This window comes from Sceloporus undulatus, chromosome 5, assembly GCF_019175285.1.
Source record: "Sceloporus undulatus isolate JIND9_A2432 ecotype Alabama chromosome 5, SceUnd_v1.1, whole genome shotgun sequence".
Lineage (NCBI taxonomy): Eukaryota > Metazoa > Chordata > Lepidosauria > Squamata > Phrynosomatidae > Sceloporus > Sceloporus undulatus.
Genome location: NC_056526.1, coordinates 118563490 through 118584881, shown reverse-complemented (window position 1 = coordinate 118584881; position 21392 = coordinate 118563490). Strand labels below are relative to the sequence as shown.

The 21392-nt window shown below is 40.4% G+C and overlaps 1 protein-coding gene across 1 annotated transcript in view; it reads right to left on the bottom strand.

Annotated features, from left to right (window-relative positions):
- GRXCR1 (glutaredoxin and cysteine rich domain containing 1) overlaps positions 1 to 19987 on the bottom strand; it is a 49398-nt gene extending 29411 nt beyond the window's left edge. Inside the window, exons 1-2 of the mRNA XM_042469666.1 lie at positions 19587 to 19987; positions 9324 to 9333 (exon numbers count right to left, since the gene is read on the bottom strand). Of these exons, the coding sequence (XP_042325600.1) occupies positions 9324 to 9333; positions 19587 to 19975 (399 nt within the window). The 5' untranslated portion in view covers positions 19976 to 19987. The remainder of the gene's footprint in view (positions 1 to 9323; positions 9334 to 19586) is intronic.
- Positions 19988 to 21392: the final 1405 nt, after the last annotated feature.

Here is a 21392-nt window from a genome sequence, read left to right as displayed (position 1 = left end):
ATTAAGATGTACAGGTTCAATCCACTAGGCCAGTCTAGTTCAAGCTTGTGGTGTAAATATAGCATGGCCTTGAAGATGACCTATAATCCATCTTGGGCTCAATATTAACATGCCTTTCTGCTGCCTTCTCTGCTGGGAAGAAGCCACCTTCTTCTGGGTCCAAATTCAAGTCTAGATACTCTAAGAAGCATCAGGGGAGACTTCGACAACCAGCACTCACTGCAGTCCCTTGACTAACTGTGGAGTTTGCTTTTACTCATGGACCAATATAATTACTGTACCTTGATTCCTCACACCCCCTTCTCCTTTTCTTTTTCTTCTTTTTTTCTGTTTCCTTTCATCTAGAAAATATCTAAATCATCCTTGCTAGATATAAAATACAATTCTACCTTAACTAGGCTCTGCTGGAACTGTTATAGCATCAAAAGAAAGTAAAGCAACAAGCTTTGTTCAAAAGAAGTAAAATCTAAGGTTTTTCATTGCAATGTAATTTGCACTGGAAGATTTTCTGGCATCCTAAACAAATGTCACATTTGTGACTTTCAGACTGTGGCCTTAATAAGACAAATCAGAACTCTGTTTGCAGTCTGGCTAATAAAGTGCTGCTGAAGTGTTGAATTATTCCTAAGACTGCAATGCTGATGTTTTATCTCTTTGAGCAAACCCAACCAACCACAACAGAAAGGACCAATTGCAGGCCATGGATATATTTATGGGAAGGGGGCAAAACGAGGGCCTTGTCCCCCCCCCCCAAGAATTTATTTTTCCCTCCCTCAAAAAATGATTTTTTTTTCTTCAATCCTGAAATTTCTAGCATTGCATTACCTTAAAACTTCAAAAATACCATTTGGGCATCCAAAGAAAAAGGATAGTGAACACAGCAAATATAAGACTTCTAAGTGTGAGCCATTTTCTGTGTCTCACTCCTTTGCAATGCTAGAATTTGGGGGCTGAAGGGCAATTTCACTGGAGGACAGAGTTTTTATTTGGGGGAGGATATGTCCTCATTTTCCCCCTCCTTGTAACTGTACCCATACTATATGTTCTCATGCTGTCTTAATGCCTAGGGCTGCACCAGAATTATCTATCAGAAGGCTCTACAGTGCGCAGCCTAATTAACATAATTGGAAGCATACTTCCCAACTGTTCCTCATTATTTAATCATGTCTAGAACACAGATAGGTCTTTTCATCCTGAAATTGCTCTACAAGCATTAATATATTAAATAACATAGAGAACTTCATTTTTACCCCTAAAAGTATGGACTCTTCTGTATTACATAGTTGAAAATGCCATCTATTTCATTAGAGAAATGGCAGTGAAAAGCTTAGCCCTGGAAACATGTTTAGTTGTTTGTTTTCCTGGCAAGAACAGTAAAGCAAAACCCATGAAACAGATATTCTAAGGGATGAGTATGCATCAAATGGAACTGGGGAAAAACATGACCAAGGAGAAAGCTAAATGAGGGCTAAGCTTTTACTAAGCTTCAGAAAACTGAAGAGGAGAAGCTTTCCTAGTAAAAATGCTTAGCCTGAAATAGTAGTTCCAAGAGTACACGATTTGTAAGTACATGGGGGCCTGAATCTTATTGAATAGACTCAGCTAAAGTAGACCCATTGAATCAATTGTTGACTGGTATGTCAAAACATAGGTAAATGTCATTGTTTCAATCAGTTTGCTCTAATTGGGATTAACAATAAGATTTTGACCTTTATCAACTGAGTTACATCTTTAAATCTTCCTTAAAATTGGGCCCTAATGGCAAGAAATATGTGTGATGCATATGTACATGCACATACATGTGGACAAGCTGATAGATATATCCCATCATACAATGTTGGTCCAATAAGGTAAGGCTACCTGCTTATGGTAGCACCATGAAAGTGGGATAGGTGAAAGCAGGAATTAGTGCCTGAGGGCCCGAACATCCAGACCAAAATAAAGCTGCTTCAAGTCACTTTGGTGGTTTGCTCTTTAAATGAGGCTGGAAGCCGCACCAAAGCCTGGCCTCTTAAGATGTGTCAAACACCAACATAGCTTTATTTTGGCCTGTCTGTTTGGGCCCTAAATTGTGTAGTAAGGGTTTTTAAAGGGTACATTATAGTGTTGGGTGGGGCACCATAGGTTTCTAAGGGTTATACATTATAGAAATAATACAGTTTGACACACTCTAACTGCCATGGCTCCATCCTACAGAATCCTGGGATTTGTTGTTCTGTGAGGCGCTAGAACTCTTTGGCAGGGAAGGTTTGTAAAACTGCAATTCCATAGGCTGGAGTTACAGCACTTAAAGTGGTATCAAACTACATTATTTCTACATTGTAGATGCATCTTAGGCAAAATAAAGTTGCCAGTCAATTTTATTGAATTTCAATAGGTTTCTGAGGCAAGGAATACTCAGATGTGGTTTGCCACTGCCTTCCTCTGCAGTATAGCCTGAAGTACCAAATATTTTCTAGCAGGCTCTCTTCCAAGTACTAACAAGGCCTGACCATGCTCGACTTTCAAAATGAGAGAGCATTGGATGCCTTGAGGGTATTTAGGTACTGGTATTGATCAGGTGTTGAATGGTGAATCACCACCACCATTCTTGAAAATATCCTGGAATTGACTGCTACTAACTTTAGAAGAACCTACTTTTACCAACAGTATTTAGAGCTAAAAAAACAAGCGTCATCTTTCACTGTGAGGTCCAAGTTCAGCCAAGTTACCCATAAATGGGTACCATGAATCTGTCTACCTCCTACTTACTTCTGTCCTCACTGCCCATTCCTTTGCCCTCCATCCTCTGGGCCCTTAATGTACAACACTGAAAGAGTACAACATGAGGATGCTATGTGCTCTCGTTGTCCTTGTTACTGTTTATTTGCTCAGTGAGGACAGGTGAATACTAGGCAGCAACAGCAAGGAAATCAAGGAGCAGCTACAGGTCCAGGAGGCTTTGGGAGGAAAGGGCCCTCTGAAGAAAGTGTGCCCTTTGTGCCTGCCCAATGACACTGGGCCTGTTTGTTTTAAATTATTGCAAGAGCTTCCCACCTTTTAAAGTAATTTGTGTACCAGCACTGGGATTGTAAATGATTTGTTGTGTCAAATGGGATGAAATTGTTCTGCATTTTATTTACTGAATTATTTATGTGGCTTCACATTCTGCGTGGTGTTTTACAGAATAACCTTAGTAAAAATAATAGGCCCTGAGAGGCTGACACTTCAAACAGGAATCTAAAAATCTAAATTTCTGGGAATAAGTGTTGCTTTATTCATATTCCCATGGGGTCTGCTTGGAGACACCTGCATAGTAGTGCAAGGGGAAAGTTTCAAAGAGAGCACAAAAGAAAGGTTTTTTTAACAATATGTAATAACTTCATTTGGGGGGAAATAATTCAATTTTCAGCCATATTTGTTAGGCAAACCCACCTTTGTTACACACCCAGATAATACTCCAAACTAATAGCAGCCCAAGCTTCCATTGGTTTTATTAATCTTACAGGAAGAGAGATGTAGCTTAACTGTAACTGTTTTTCTTCAAGTGGTCATCTGTGAAATCACACAAATGGGTTATCCTGCACCTGTGCAGTGCAACTTCGGAAACCTCTAGAGCTATTACATAAGCATTTTGACAGTAGCCCCATCTACTGTCCAAGTGACCTACCAGCTGACTTCCTTCCCACCTAAATCTTCAGTTCCATTGACACCAAAGCAGCTGCCCATGATCTAAGGAGAGGCAAGACATGACAAGGGGAGGATGGGTGGGGTTGTATGATTTCACAGATGATGCGTCAAAGAAATAGTTACAGATAAGCAATCTATCCTTTTTTGTGGTCTCACAAATGGAAAACTTGTAAGCTACTAACCATAGGGGAAGGGCGTGTCATGCCACACAGGAGAAAGGCACAATTCTTCCAAAGAAAACCTCCATATGTGATCCTGAGCTTCAGGGGTACAAAAGTGAACAGTCCAGATCATGTGAACTCTGCAGATGTCATGCAGAGATATCCCATTCAGGGATGTAGTCAAGACTGCAGTCACTCTAGTTGAAAGACTTCTCACTTGAGCAGAAGGCAGCTTGCCCACTGTACAGATAGTTGCTGCAATCCAGTTACAGAAATGCTGTGTAGACACAAACCATCCCTGTGAGGAGGAAATAACTCTGGAGCATAGCACCCTATGAACATTCAGACGGTTATAGGAGACTATTGGAACAGAAAATATCCTGTTTGAGATGGATAGAAGACAAGAACATTAATAAGAAGGAAATATCTGGCCTAAGATGAGGTTGATCCCCTCACAAACCTTATAGATTTGCACCTCTGCTGGCTGTAGTGATTGCCCACAAAAAGGTTAGCCACCTGGTGAGTGAATTAAAGGAAGAAGAAGCTATTGCTTTCAAGCACTTCTTGGACCATTAAAGAAATCTGGAAATTGAAAAAGCTATTGCCTTCAAGTGTTTCCTGGACCAATACAAGAAACTCACTCAATCCAGGAAGGAGTAAAGTCCTGCAACAATTCAAAAACTGCCTGACCAATGGATTCAGTAAATAAGAAGGCTCACCAAGTCATCAGAAATGCCATGCTATGGCTGCAAAGCGATGCTTATCTTAAGACAGAAACAACAACTGGATAATGTCATCAGAAGATTCAACATATGAGTGACTGTGGCATTCTTGGAGAAATCCTCTGAAACCAAAAATGTTCTTGATAACTCAGTCCACTTATTGGTGTAAGAGCATTCAATGAGCTCAGCAATGATATGTATAATGGACACTGGTGAAGGAAATCACAGAGAGGGTCCCCATACCATGGACTTGATTGATAAGAGGTCTAGACCACTCACCCTGTCAATGGAAAGTGCAAACAGGCTTAGATTTGGAATTGGCCTCCTAGAATGACTTCTGCAATTATGCAAGAGAAAGATGACTGCAATCACCTGGCCATTTCAGATGTTTAAACCTATTCCATCAAATCATAGTCAATACACTGGTGATAAGATGGGAATAGTGGTAAGGTGTACAATATGTAACCTCTCCAGAAAATAGGACTTGCATTGCTCCTATAGCCCATCTTTCCAAAAGTCTTGAGCAAAAAAGCATGCATTTCCTGTCATGAAGTGACATGAGTACACTGTTGGCCTGTCTTATTTCTGAAAGATGATCTAAAGAGTGCCCATGGGCATTTGTCCCTATAACAGAACACAGGTTTTTGGCTCAAGGCATCTGCAAGACTGTTTTCTACTTCAAATAGAAATGATGTCAGGACGCCTTATGGAATGAATCAGGCCCACAAATTTATCACAGTGAAAATGTATATACTTATCAGGACTATCTCATCACAGGGCTGAAAAGATTGCAAACTGTCAGACTTGAAACCATTCGTGTGGGAAGTCCCATTCATCCCATGACCACCTACAGAATTCACACTTACCATGTAGTGACATATTGGCAATTACCATCACTGAGGGCATCCTCAACACCACAACAAGAGATATCAGGCATCCTTTATGATGAGAGCCAGCCCAAGGATCAAAGCATGACAGGGAGGAGACCTGAAAAGGCCACCTCCCAAACCTGCAAAGTGTGTGAACAACATGGTGGATGCTGTGAAAACAGTATCAGCTGCCTAACCTAACAGACAATTAATTGTCTGATGCATGTACAGAGAAGAGTAGCCCTTCAAAGAGTGCTGTACATGTCATCCAGTAAGGAAAAAAACCTCAACATAGAATCTAGTATTGTGCCAGTTCTCTTTATATGTTCTCTATATCAGGTAGACAAACATGAAATATTATGATACCCAGCCACAGAAGGATCGACCTCTTGGCTGGCTAGGGCTTATGAAATTTGCAGTCCAACATTATACATTCCTTACCCCTGCATTACTACGTCCCTAGGCAGACAATGCTCTTTTGCCATAATTTAGGGCTCTTTTACACTATCTAATCATAATGCTATGATTTCATTTAAAGGCCATGGCAACATCCTGTGGAATCCTATGATTTGTAGTTTAGAGATGCCCATTTAGAATTCCTAGACAGAAATGTCTAGTGTCTTACCACACTAAAGATCCCAGGATCCCATAGGATAGTGTTGTGGTAATTGATGTGGAATGATAGTGCCATCATTTTGCTGTATGGAAAGACCCTTGGTGTGCTCTTTCACATTGTACACAGGTTTCCATGAAATTTCATTTGTGAGCCAACTTTTCATCTCTGATAGGTCACATTCTCTCAGCCTCAAGGGAAAGCAATGGCAAACTTGCTCTGAATAAATCTTGCCAAGAAAATTCCAGGATAGAGCCGGAAACAATTTGAAGGCTCACCACAACAACAACAGCAACAACAAAGGGCTTCTGATTCTAATTTAACAGTTTTACAACAGACAAAAAAAGAAAGAGGTTTGGAGATATAATGGTTTTGAAAGCTTCCTGTAGAGATCCTTCCTCTGCTTTTTTTAATATAAGGTACCAGTAAAAAGATGCAACTCTGTTTCATTTATGAGCTCCCTAGCTGAGCCAATAAGAGTAAACTCTCTGCATCCTTATCTGTTTTTTGCTTTCATGGTTTGGTTGACATATTTCTCTGAGAATAGTGAGTGGCTGTTTCTCTTTAGTTTTCAGAGAAATAATGTTAAAATGCTTTTGATGGCACAGGCTAGCTCTCCAGATGGTTTTTTGTGATCTTTCCTGCCAGGTGTGAAATGAGTATCTCTCTCACTAGGCTTGCAATCACTTCTTTGGTTGATTTTGGAGAGGAGAAATTGTAAAGGGTTTTGTGGCTCCTGCCCTTGAATCTCCTGTTTATTACTTACAAATAAATGGGTTTGAGTTCTGAGAGGAATACAGTATTTGTCCTTGCCTTTTTGTCCTGTTTGCTTTGAAAGTGTTGAGACTCATACTATAGGAAAGCATAATGTTCACATCAAGCCTCGGTCACAAACTCAGAAACCCTACAAATGAACAAACTATCTTGAGATTAGCTTTTTCACTTCAGGTAGCATCATCACAACATAGGTATATTACTAGTAAATGGTATGTCTGTTTTAATTTTTAAAAATTATTTTAAAACATTTATGTCCCACCGTTTTCCAACAAGTTCAAGGCAGTTAATATGTTAAATATATCTCTATGACTACATGACACAGTGCCAAAGGAGCACTGAAAAGCCATGCACTGGGGGCTATGGCACTCTTTCCAGGCGGGTGCAAAAAGGAGCCACTTTTTGTGGCTCCTTTTTGTGCTGTGGAAAGGAGAGATCAGGGCCACGGCATGTAGTTGCCACAGCCTCGCTTTGACAGTCTGTCAAGCCCCTAACTACAAAAATACTTTAAGAATACTGTATATATTTGAAAAGTGCACAATGGCTAAAAATGTGACGTCGAAGGCTTTCATGGCCAGCATCCATGGTTTTTTGTGGGGTTTTCGGGCTATGCGGCCATGTTCTAGAAGAGTTTCTTCCGAACACTTCACCAGTATCTGTGGCTGGCATCTTCAGAGAAAGACGTCAGCCACAGATGCTGGCGAAACGTCAGGAAGAAACTCTTCTAGAACATGGCTATATAGCCCGAAAAACCCACAAAAAACAATGGCTAAAAAGTTTAAAGGACAATTGAAAAAGGTTTGCCTTGGCATTTCTTTTAACACAGGAAGGAGACCAGTATCCCCATGGGGACAATGAATAAGCAAATATGTTATTCTCAGTACAAAGTTACAAAATTCACCATGCTCCTCAGAGAACTGTGATATGCAATTATACCTTTAGATTTTGATAAATGACTACATCTGGGGTAAAATTCGTACACTTCAGCTGATAGTTGAAGAAGTTCCACAGGCCAATTAATTCAGCTTCACTTCCGAAAAGTCATCTCAGGTTAGCTGAGCCAAGGTTACAGAAGATCTGATATCAGGAAGTCTGAATCATGAGCTCTTAGAAAAAATGCCGGCAAGGGTCACAAGAAGATCCATAAAGAGCATTTCATATCATACCCAAGGTAGAAACAGACTTACAGCCAAGCTGTATGCCTGCTTACCCAATTGCTGGAAAGTGCTGGTCTTGTTCCCATGATTATCAAGGAAGTGTCATTTATGGAGGGCTGTGTGAATGAATTGCCTGGACTTTCTCTCTCACCTATGGTTGTGTGTCAGATTGAATTTCACCTCTGGGCACTTCACTAACTGTATAGACTAATAGTAGTTATAATAATTATGGGTGTATGTGTTAGGTATGTCTACGAAAGTACAAATCCACCTCTGCCTACACATTGAAAGATTGCTTGCTTTCTCTAGGTTTCATTACATTTCTGTTATTAGTCATGGTGTAAATACAAAAGATGAGCATAAGAACCAGTGCCCTCAAGCTGCACTGGTTGTCTTTCTCCCATAATTTTACTTTGTGTGTATTGCATGGAGGTCTGGGGTTTGTAGTTTGGCCATACACCCTGGAGAGAGAAAGAGCCAAAGTGGTGTAGTGGTTTGAGTGCTGGACTAAGACTCTGGGGACCACGCTGTGAGTCCATATTCGGCCATTTAAACCCATTGGGTGATCTTGAGTGAGTCACATACTCTCAGGTTGCAACTGTACTGCAAAAATAATGCAGTTTGACACCACTTTTAAGTGCCATAGCCCAATGATATGGAAATGTGAGATTTGTAGATTGTTGTCACAGCAGAGGTCGCTGAGAAGAAGGTTAATCTCTCACAAAACCACAAATCCCAGAATTCCATAGCTTTGAGCCACAGTAGTGAAAGCAGTGTCAAACTGTATTATATCTGCAATACAGGTGCAGCCTCTGCCCCAGAAAACTTTGTGACAGGTTTGCTTTAGGGTCACCATAAGTCAGAAATGATTCAAAGGCACACAACAACAACAATAACAACCTAAAAACTGGAGAGCTCTGGCTCAGAATTCTAAGCGTCCTCCATAAACTGCAAACCACAGGATTAAATTAATAAAGCATAGCAGTTAAGGTGGAATAATAGTGTTATAATTCTGTAATGTGAATGCTTGTTGTTGTTGTATAACTTCATATCATTTCTGACTTATCATGATCCTAAGGTGAACCAATAATATGGTTTTTTTGGCAAGTTTCTTCAGAGGGCGTTTGCCATTGCCATCCTCTGAGACTGAGAAAGTGTGACTTCATAGAATCATAGAAGTGACTTGCTTGAGGTAATGTGAATGGACCCCCTGATTTAATGTTTGAGTGAGTCACCAACAGGGCTGGGTTCACACCTGCATTTTACATTTTCAAAAATATAAATCAGACTTTCCTGTCCTCCTTTCTCCTTATATACCTCAGGCTTAATCCAGTTGAAACCTAAAACCACTGCATCACCTGAGAGAGCCTTCTTTTAAATCTCTGCAGTCCCCTCCCCGCTCATTCCGTCTCTGGAGGACACTATGTGGACATCATGACTTTATTAGGTCAGTTGTCTCCTGTCTTTCACTTTGTAAAATCTTGTGATGATGCGATCCAGGGATCTTGCTCAGTTGGACAGTTTTGCACTCTTTTGGTTGCTTGGATAAAGGCATTACCCTACTGCAGATTTTCCAGGGTAACCAGACTTTGAAAATTGGATGTCTGAGTTCCAAGTATTGCACTCACATCCACTAGAGAACAACGGCTTTAGAAATGAAAAGCAATAATATTTGAGGGGAACCAAGTGTCCCCTTGGTCTGGCACAGCAGGATGGGCAACAGTGACGGACCCTCTTTCTGAGTCCCACAAGTGAAAAGCAAACCCCCAAGGACTTGTTACATCACCTTTATTTTGAGTGCTTCAGTTCACACTGAGAGGATGTGGAGAAACATTGTCATGGCAACTGCATCTCCCTCCTGGTCGAAGCAAGCAGAAGGGGATGAGGGGGGTGCAGTTGCTATAGCAACCTTTCCCGGTCCAGACAGCAGCCGCCGTCAAGAGGAAAGTCTGAAGGGATAAATTACACTCCCATCCATGCATCACTAGAACAACTTGCCTAGAAGATTGAATACTCCATGTTTGCCCTACAGACTATGTTAGGGAAAAGGAGGTAGAAATGAGCACGGTGCCAAATTTATGTGATGGTTGATTTCTGGTGCAATACAAGTCATTTCAATGGGTACGACTTGGGGAAAAGAAGCCAAACCTAATTTCCTCTCTTTGGTCATGCTTCCTACCAGCCATTCTTTCTCAATGTATTGATGCCCTGGTTACCATGGTTTTTGTTTTTTTACTTTACAGACTTTTTGGTGCTCAACCAGCCAGCCATCCCATAGTGGATATGTTGACATAGCAGACCGACACAGCTATGTTTGGGTGCATCAGTAATGGCAACCAACCAGGCATTACTTGATGTCTTTTTTCTGCTTTTTGTAAAGGAAGAAATTTAAAAAGCTTTACAGTGAATAGCGCAAGAAACAGAATTTTAAAAACTATGCACTTATGTACCCTGACTGTTTTTTAAAAAGGACTTCATCCCCAATGTATTCACATTTTGAAGCACTCCATTCTTTGAAAAATCACCAAGGAGGGGAATCTCTTATTATTATTATTATTATTATTTTAAGTTTTTTACATTCCTCTATGTTGCCTTTCTGGATGAAATCAGCCGATCAGAAAAACAGTTTGCTACTGCCACCAGAGACTGTATTTGCAGCTTTTTCTGCCTTCAACGACTGCCTGAAAAGTTGTTGTTTTTGGAAACAGAAATATGTAAGCAGATCTATTTGGACCTTCCTTGTTTGGAGAGAATTAAAATGCAGTCTTCAGCATAAGAGTTCTTGCAGGAACTAGCTTACAGTAAAATCTAGGATGTCAGCATTAACAGCCCTTATGAAAAAATGGTTGAAATCAATATACCTCTGGCTGATTGGCTCAGATATTCAGTGTACTTGTTAATAGTAGGGTTCTGAAATCAGATGCCTGCTTTCTTCTATAAATATTCTCCAAAGGTGAAATGATAGATGGGGCTTGGCTAATACTTAATAAGACTTGTGGAACTTATTAAGAGCAAAATATTCAAACAGAAAGCTTTCAATGGAGCTGAAGCCAGTGGGATTTAGAAGGAATAACTGCACAGCATAATCAGGCTGATTTGTACATGATTATTCCTCATTTGCACATGTGATAGCTCTCAGCATGGTGTGTTAACTGTCTCCACTGAAAAGTACTGCCTTTAAAGTGACAAGAAAGATCATACTAATCCATGACATCTCTTACATGTACAAGTCACATTGCCCAGCCAACTGGGCCCAGAAAGTTGGGGTTTGAACAGAGAGGATGGTCTTCTGTCCCAATCCAAGTGTCAACTTACTCAGCAATGTTCAGATGACTATATTATCAACAGCTCCTGCTGCTGTGAAGGGTCGTTTTGCATACATTTCAGCCCTAACTGAATTGCTACAAACTGTACTTGTTTCATTCTGGTTCTGTTCAACCCCAGTTTTTATTCTACCTTCCTCCTCTATTTGCTGGTCTTTTAAAGTGCCCCAAGACTCTTCATGATTTGGTCTTCAACAGAATAACACAGCTCCCCTCCAGAGATAGTTTCATTATCATTCTCCAGCATCAGAGGCCTCTCGGGATACAATGTGACAGCAGGGCCACTTTGCCTTTCTGAATGGCCCCAAACCACCTGATGAGAAATACTGAAATGCTCAGCAGAGAGTAGACTCTGCAGAATGCTGTGCAAAGATCCTCTAAGTAGATATACTTTACCAAAAAAATAGATAGCGGTTGCACTAAAATGCGAAGCAGCTCTTCTATGCTTTTGCTCCCACTAAGAAATGACTGCACTTTTCATAGCAACTCTATGCTTGTCTATAGTTCTTTCTATTGACCCTGAATGGTGAAGATTTTGTTTCACTTTTTCTTTAATAAGGATTTGTTTTTCTTCATAGAATCATAGAAGGGGTCCCATGGGCTATCATGTGCACTCCCCGGTCAATGCAGGATTTTCAGCTAAAGCATCTTCAGCATGTCCAGACTCTTTTTGAAGATGTCCAGAGAAGGAGACCCCACCACCATTCTATGCAATTGGTTCCATTGCTGAAACACTCTTACTGTCAAGAAATTCCTTCTGATGTTCAATTGAAATTTACCCTCTTGTACTTTAAAGCAATTAGACCTGGTTCTGCCCCCTGATGCAGCAGAGAACAAACCTTCACCTTCCTTTCTGTGACAACTCTTGAGGTATTTAAAGAATGCAGTCATGTCACCCGTTACCCTTCCCATCACCAGGTTAACCATGGTCAACTCAAATGTTCTTCATATGTCTTCACCATCCTTGTTGCCCTTATTGAACCTGCTCCAACTTGTCTATATCCTTCTTAAAATGGGTGCCCAGAACTGAACACACTACTCCAGATGAGGCCTCTACCTATGCATTGCAGTTTTGTGACATAAATATAAAATTTTATATTTGTCTCAGCTGAATTTCAATTTATTGATTTCCACCCAGTTTTCTAGTTTATCAAGATCCTTTTTAATTTTCTTCCTATCTTTCAATATGTTTGTTACCTCTCCCAGTTTTGTATCATCCACAAACCTGATAGAGATTCCCCACCCCATCCTCTAAGTCACTAATATAAATGTTGAAGAGTAAGGACCCTATGGAATGATGCTCAAGACCTCTTTCCAGTTTGAAGTGCCAATATTAATGACAAAATTAATGACAATGTGAAGTCGAAGGATTTCATCGCTGGCATCTATAATTTTTTGTCGATTTTTCAGGATATGTAGTCATGTTCTGGAAGAGTTTATTCCTGATGTTTCACCTGCATCTGTGGCTGGCATCTTCAGAGAATGCAGGTGAAACATCAGGAATAAATTCTTCTAGAACATGGCCACATAGCCCGAAAAACCCAGAAAAAACTATGGATGACAATATTTAGTATGAAAAGAATTCAAGGTTTTCAAAAATGTTAGGAAACCAAAACTGACAGATTCTGTTGGGATATAGAGTCCAGAGAAAATGCACAATGTGGTATTAAATAATGACTGGACAACAAAGGGTCACTGTCAACCATGATGACAAGGCATTTTTTCACCAGTGACATCAGAGAAGGACATCAGAGATGATGGTCACCAAGTGCAGTAAAGTGCTGCAAAAGGCTGCAAATGTGCACAGTCACCCTGGACGGGGGACAGAGATCATTGTGACACAGGAGGAAGAAGCAGGGCCAAAAAGGCCACATGGAGCCCTGGCTATAAAAGAGGAGTGCTTCAAGTCACAGGGTGGGTTGTGGATGATGGTGGATGGTGGATGGGGTTGGAATGGTAAGACAGCCTTGTACATAGAGCAACTTCTAAAGAATAAAAGCCTCATGAAGAGAGATCTGGCTAGAGTCTCTTTTGTCACCTTCTGGAAGGGGAGAGGCATTTCTCCAGTTTGGACACAACTGCCTGTCACTCGTGAGGTGGTGATCCTGATGAAGAACAACAGCATGACAAATCACGCACTGTGCAACAATGCTAACAGATTCATCCATTTAAATCCAGAGCTATGGGTGTGTAACACTGGTTGAGTCTCTTTTATCTGATATTGGGACCAGAAATGTTTTGAATTTTGAATTTTGAATTATTATTATTATTATTATTATTATTATTATTATTATTATTTGGATTTTGAAATACCTGTATTTTTATAACATACATAATAAAGTATCTTTGAGAGGGGAACCAAGTCTAAACACAAAATTAATTTATCTTCCATGTACACCTTATCCACATAGCCTGAGGGTAATCTTTTACAATATTTTTAATAATTTTGTTAGTGACACAAAATTTGTGTACATTGGACCATCAAAAGCAAAGGTGCCATTATCTCAGCCATTCATTTCAAAAGTTTTGGGTTTTGGAGGATTTTGGATTTCGGCATTCCCGATAAGGGAGACTCAGCCTATATTTGTAAATCTAGGTTTCAACCTGAGTAATTAACCATTTTAGAACTGGGGGTGGGATTGCTACTTCTTTTCTTTTTCTGAAAGGTTCCCAAGTTTGTGAGTTTTGATAGACTCTTCAAGAAGGGACTGAAATTAATTATCCCCCTCCCCTCCATTTTCATTTTTCAAAAGAGATACAGCTATTCTCATCGCAGAGAGCATCATTTTGTACTTGCCCTGTCATATGTATGTTAAAGAGGATTTAGCATCTATATGACAAGGCAAGTACAAAATGATGCTCTATGTGATGAGAATAGAGAATAGAACCTATTAATTTGGCCAGCGAAAATGGGAGAGAAATTAATTTCCGTTCATTTTTCAAGACACTATCAAAATTCACAAATCTAGGATTGAAATAACTTGAAGTTTAAGAAACCTGAACGTGAGAAAAGGAAAAGTGATATATTTCCCAATCTCTATCCATGCTTGGATTCGGGGGGGGGGGGGAGTATTCAGTAAATAGGAACCTGAGCCAAAGAGTGGGTAACAAAAGAAATCTGCAAATGGAGATGGCAGAAGTAGAGAAACTTTATAGAAAGTGATTTCTAGAATCCCAGAGCCATAGAATTAAGGGCCATGATACTTAGTTGTACACTTATCTTCAAAAATTACAAATTCGTTGATTTGTTTTTAGCTGCAGTTTTTCAAATTTCAAATATGTTACTGGAGGAGGCAAATTTGAAGGGTGCATATTCCTTTTTAGTTTACAAAAGCGGGGTTTATAACAGGGAGTGTTTTAGAATTTCTACATTTAGTTTAAATATCAGAGTTTAGTCTAAGCACACAGAATAGAGGGGTATTCAAATGAACAATTACAGTTTTCTCCATCTGATAGTCCTGGTGAGGAATCTGTACCAAGGACAGGAGGCCACTGTCAGAACAGAATTTGGAGAAACAGAGTGGTTCCCATTAGGAAAAGGGGTCAGGCAAGGCTGCATCCTATCACCTTATTTGTTTAACTTATATGCTGAAAACATCATAAGAAAAGCAGAATAAGAATCAGAAAAAGGAGGAGTGAAGATAGGAGGAAGCAACATTATCAACCTAAGACATGCGGACAACACCATAATATTAGCAGAAGACATTCAGGAGTTGGAACAGTTAATAAGGAAGGTCATAGATGAAAGTGCAAAGGCTGGTCTGATGCTGAACATAAAGAAAACATAAATAATGACACAGAAGAAATACACAAATTCAATCTAGACAACAAGGAAACTGAAATAGTTAAAGAATTCTCATATCTAGGATCAAACATTGACCAGAATGGAATCTGCAGTCAAGAGATAAGAAGAAGACTAGGAATGGGAAGGGCAGCTATGAAAGAACTGGGAAATATATTGAAGAGCAAAGACATACAACTGAGCACTAAAGTCAGAATTGTTCAGGCCACTGTATTCCCAGTTATCATGTACGGATGTGAGGGCGGGACAGTGAAGGAAGCAGACAGAAAACAAACCAACTCATTTGAAATGTGGTACTGGAAAGGAGTACTTAGGATATCATGTACAGTTAAAAAAAACAACAACAAACAAATGGATTCTTGAACCGATCAGACCAGGGCTCTCCTTGAAAGCTAAGATAATTAAGTTGAGACTATCAAACTTTGGCCACATAATGAGAAGGCAGGGATCCCTAGAAAAAACAATAATGCTAGGAAAGGTAGAGGATAGAAGAAAGAGAGGAAAACCACAAACTAGATGGACAGACTCAAACAGGGGGGTTATGGACAAGGGCTTGCAAGATGTGGGCAAGGCAACTGGTGACGGATTCTTGGAGATGTCTCATCCACCGGGTCACCATGAGTCAGAACCCACTTGAGGGCAGCTAAGAGCAACAACAACAGCAAGTGAGAATCAGGCCTCATTAAGAGATGGAGGTCTAATTTGCATCTCTTCCTCCTCTATAATGTTTTTGTGTCGAAACAACCACTGGAAGAATTCTGAATCAGATTTTGGCTGCAGTTCTTAACACCTTTGAAATGGGGAGCTCATGGTAAATGTAATTGGGTTCCATTTCTATCAGCCATTGACAGCATTTTCAGGGATGATGAGGGGTAGTAGCTCATCAATTTCACACTTGCCTAGAAGTAAGACAGTTGAATACAGTGGATAGACAGGTATAGGGTTGTGCTATTAACATTTTTATCTCAACATATTTGCACATATTTGTGCATATAACTTTTTATATAATCTAGCCTGATAAAACTTGCTAAAATATGTAATAAAGTTACTGGAAATTTGATCTGCATATTTCCATTCTTAATCTATTTTGAAAAGCCAAAATCAGTATTTCACATATCTCATAATCCCAATGCTTGACATGATGTGCGCATAGCATTCATTATTTTCAAGCTGAAAATTACCAGAAGGAGAGTGTGATAAGAAAGAAGCATAATTTATTTAAGGCACAAGTTTGATACATCTTATGAGAAATTGGTGCTTTCTACATTAAGGATGGGCACAATTCAGAGAGCATATTTATTCCCCATGGATTTTAGTGGCAAAGCATGATGATCCTTGGCATGTTTACTCAGAAGTCACACTCACTGAGTTCAGTGGGACATATTCACAGGTAAGTGCACATAGTGTTGCTTCCAGCTTTAGGGTGAAACTTGATTCCCTGGCTAAAGTTCAAAGTGCAGTGCATTTTTTTGGCCTTGAAACAAATGTAATTTGGATATTTTCCCCCTTTGGCCTAAGCTCTGGTTCCCTGTAATATTAGGATCAAAATGCTGATCTTTTCTTGGAGAATTACAAGAATTCCTGACTTAATGTGTATAAAACTTTTTACAGAATCTGTAGTGCATCAGTATTTGTACTAACAATAACAATGGCATTTACATAGATTATTATTTGCCTTATGATGAAGGGCTAGATATGAATAAAGAACACCAGCAACAACATTGTTATAGGGAGCACACAACTATCTCAACTTGCTTTGCTACTTTACAGAAATGGATCTTGTTTGAAGAGGTCCTGAGTAACTACAACACATCTGGCCAGTAACCACAACACATTTGTTCAGAGTATAAAAACATTACTTTTTAAATGCTGTTCCCACTAGGTGAAACCCCGCGTTCTGAATCGAATCCAAGGAGTGGCGTTCATATTAGGATCCGATTTAAACCTAGAACGGTTCTAGAGCAACCCGCAATCGTCCCCACTACAAATCAAATCGTAGAGCGGGATAAAAATTTGAATCGAGTTTTCGTCTTTTAACGCGCGTTAAAAAAACACTAGGGTCCGACCTACGTTTTTCCATTGATTCGAGTTAGGAACCGGAGTATTTAAATAGGAACGACAGCCTTTGAATAGGGTTGGATGGATGGGAGGAGCGGACTGCGGTGGGGGCTGTCCTTGGGGGAGTTGCCCTTTCTGTCCCCATCCTTCGTGACCGCCGCCATTTTTGCTTCCCTCGCCCCTTTGTCTGCTGTGGTCTTTCAATAAGAGATAAGGATTATTTTTATTTTTTATTTTAATGGTTTACAGGCGCTTAATCTCTTCAGCGCTTTAAGCGCCTGAAGTCCCGGCTGCTCAAGCGCCTGCATCTGCCAAAGGACTACAAGGCTTCTCCCGGTGGATTGCAACCTCCCATCTGTGTGGGGAGAGCCCATTTCTAACGGAGGAGAGGCAGGAAGGGAAGGCTCCTCTCAAAGAGGCATTCCCTGCCCGCTTGGGCTCTGATCTCGCCCAGGCAGGTAAGGGAAGGCTCCTCGCGAGGAGGCATCTGATCTCGCCCAGACAGGGAAGGGCTTTGATCAATGGGGGGGGGGATAGAGCCTTTCTCCCTCTCTTTCTCAAACGGAATCTGCCTTCTCCTCCAACCCTGGAAAGAGAATCTTTGGGAAGAGTGCTCCCTCCCTGCTTTGCCAGAAGCCTCCCCCATTGATCTGTGGGCTCTGTGAAGGGATTCTCCCTGGCTGTCTTGGGAGACATGAAGAGGGGATGCTGTCATGCAAAACCTATCCCATAGTTCCTCTGGAAAGAGCTTGGGTTTCCTACTAAATTCGGAGGGAAAATGTATATAAGGCTGACAGCGCTTATGACATTTGATCGTTTAAGTGCCTTGATTGGTTCATTTTTTTTTTAAACCGCCAAAAATACATCATTTCACAAACGGTCAATGAAATGGAAACGCTGACGAAAGTTAAATCGCTTCCAAATAATCCGGGTTAACGTTACGTCATTCTGACGTACTATTGATTGACAGCTCCAAATAAGGTATGGAAGAGAAGAATTGCTTTATTTAAACACCGATTTCATGCCAAGTAGGAACGCTTGCAGGTAAAAACTTTGATTTAAATAACCAGATGGGAACGAAGAATAACGCATTTCGGAACGCGAGATAGCACCAGGGTTATTTTGAATCGGTTTTATTAAAAACGTTGTATTTTAAATCGTTTCAAATATTAAGTGGGAACACCCTCTTAGACTACTGCTCTCAGAATAGCCATTGCTTGGGGAGGGGGGTCTGAACATTGTAGTCCCCAAAAATAAACTCTCTAAGCATTGCATCTGAGATTAAAAAGAAAAGTTTTCAACACGACAATTTTTAAAATGGAGTGACTTGAAGCAGTTCACTTTGAATGACAGGAGTGCCATTTTTGATCCTCCAGTCTGCATATCTTTGGTCTGAGTTCTATTGAAAAACTATGTGCAAAGTAGCTAGTGACTGGATACTTTGCCCACAATGTATACAGTGGCCAGGATCCACAAAACATCTTACCAGTTCCCTATGGCAAAAGAAACACTGGGTTTGTTCTTAGAGACCAGCTCCAGTGCTGCATGGCATACCATTTTTGAAAGAAGAAGGGCTTTCAAATTATGTTTGTATAATACAGCATAGGCTATTGTTGAAAGACAAAAATTCCAATAGATGTGACCAGGCTGTGGACAGACCCTAAGGTAGACTTTTGGATTCCGATTATAGAATATACTGGCACATGTCATTTGCCTGCAATTGACCCATCATTTCCAGCACATTTCCTAAGGTTAGCGAATATTAAGCATATGTGTTGTCTACTAACAATGAAAATATGCATAAACCAAGTTGCACAATGGAAATTGTTCCTGCTATCCATGCCACCCAAAGGACCATTTGAAGTTGTATAACTTGAATTTACCTTCCAACTTGCCTCAGCACTTGTGGCTCCACCCTATGATGCCATTGCCCTTATTTTAACAAATTGGATAAAATCCCTGGTAAAGATAGCTGGAGCACAAGGCTTCATTGGGCAGCCTAAAATGTGTGTTACGATCAAATAGGATCCTCATCCGACAAGACAAAAATGACTGCCAGCAGCCAATTGCTTCAAAACATTTTGTGTTGAGGATCTTTTCAGGAACCACTGAGATATACCCATTTAGGTAAGAGCATGCCTTCAAGCTACTAACATTACCCATATAAACAACCAAACTCCCATATTAACAGATGATGTTGATTTTTGTTTTGTTTTCTTAAAATACTAGAATGTCAAGGTTTGGCAAGGAGATCTGGATCAAAAAGTATGAGAACAGAACCTTTCATTTTCAGAATTAATCTCTCTGGGGCATTGTTAACGACAGAGGGATATTGCTTTGAGCAACCAGACAAAAAACAAGTATGCTTTGGGATCTTCAGAACAGGAGATGGATAATTGTTGTAGGCTAGGAGCAAAGTTACTGCACTTACCTCAAACACTTTTGTCAAATTATCAAAGAGAACTTGACCAGCACTGACTTTGTGCTTGACTCCTCTGACTGTACCATTTTTGCTGAGGATGTTGACTCTTTTCATGCCAAATCCCCTCTCTTTGGCAGCTCTCATGAAAATGAACATATCATCAGTCTGATTCTCATGTTCATCATATTCAGAACCTAGGTTTCCATTATGCTGTCCCTCAGTTTCGCTCAGTCGGCTGTTTGGGTCTGTTTCTGAGCTGCTGGTGCATTCAGAATCCAGGGAATCATATATTTCTCCATCCGCATACACTTCCTTTAACACTCTCCCACTGTGAGAGGAGGCAATTCGAAATCGGACTTTCCTTGGCTGCCTCTCACCCTCACCCTTGGTGTCGCTCTTAAACATGGTCCCATCCGTCATTAGGAGCCGCTTACATCGTCCTGGTCTAGGTTGTCATCACATTAGCCAGTTTCTCACACTTAAAACAATATCAAAGTTGTTTTCCACTGACAGCAGCACTGCTCATATGAGGCTAACATCTAAAGGAAAGAGGAGAGTCCCAAGAAGCTACAGTGCTGTTCAGTAATTAATAATGAATGGCTATGTGTGCTATGGTTACCTTTAAACTAAAACCTGAAAAATGAGATCACCAATGAAATATTAATGATCTATTGTGTACTTTCTTCAGAAGGATGGGGGGAAGATTCTACAATTTAAAAAACAAACAAATAAAGAAATGTAAAACTATATCTAAGACATGTGTCAGTTTGCATGGGCTAACAAAGAAAAAGAAATAGACCACACAGAAAATCTTCCTGAGCTCCAATTTTCAAAGAGCTAGTGGTAGATCCTCAAGGAGCCGACTGAGATCTATCTGAAAGTTTATGTCCTCAAATGACATATTCCGGAGCAATCTTAGACCGAGTCACCTGTTACACCTTCTAACTAGAGTCTTCTTGAAATTGCTCAAATAACAATTTGCACTGCATATTAAGCATATCACAAGTTGAAGCAATTCCATTGATTGAACCTGTATGCAAGTTGCTATCAAATCCGCCGGCAAGGTTTTCTAGAACAATCTGAAGCAAGTCTATGCACCTCCCACCTGCTTAGTGGTAGCTATTATCATGCATCTGACTCACTATGAAGTTTGATTAGCCCTGACGTCCTGCTTTGTACATATATCTGGTGCCACCTCTTTCCTTTCCTTCAGATCTCCCTAAAGCACCTTTAGGGTCTTGGACTTATGCATGAATACTCACTACGTTCATTTAGGTTTACTCCCTAGTAAGTTTGCTTTGGCTTGTAGTTAAGCAAAGCCCTTTTTCTTTGGATGTCTAAACTATATTTCTAAATGTTCATCTGAAGTTTTAAATTACTGCCAGGTTAAAACATAAAATGTGTAATATTAATGAGCAATACCTTCATTTGTGTCCCCCCACCCCCAATGGAAAGAGAAATTTAAGATAGAGAAAATGTAATTTCTTTAACAGAAGTGGCTTGCGCCAGCTGAGACAAAAAGCAGCACTGGGGAAAAAATGTTTTGTTGCCTTAGACTGGAGGAAGGCCAGCTTGAGTGATGTGGGACCTCCCTTGGAATGTGTCAAAACAAACTGGGCTGTTCCCCAAGCCCTTGGTCCATATTGAAGATTCAAGGGATGTGGACAGAGTTAGGAGTTTATCGCATGAACTTTAAAAGCATTTCAAGCCTCCTGGTCTGGAGCTGGGACACAGGATGGAGGCAGGGATTATTGCTTGCTAATTTGCTGCCTAATCACCACCCGCAATCAGCTCGGGTCCAGGCCGGGTCCCAGCCACGCTC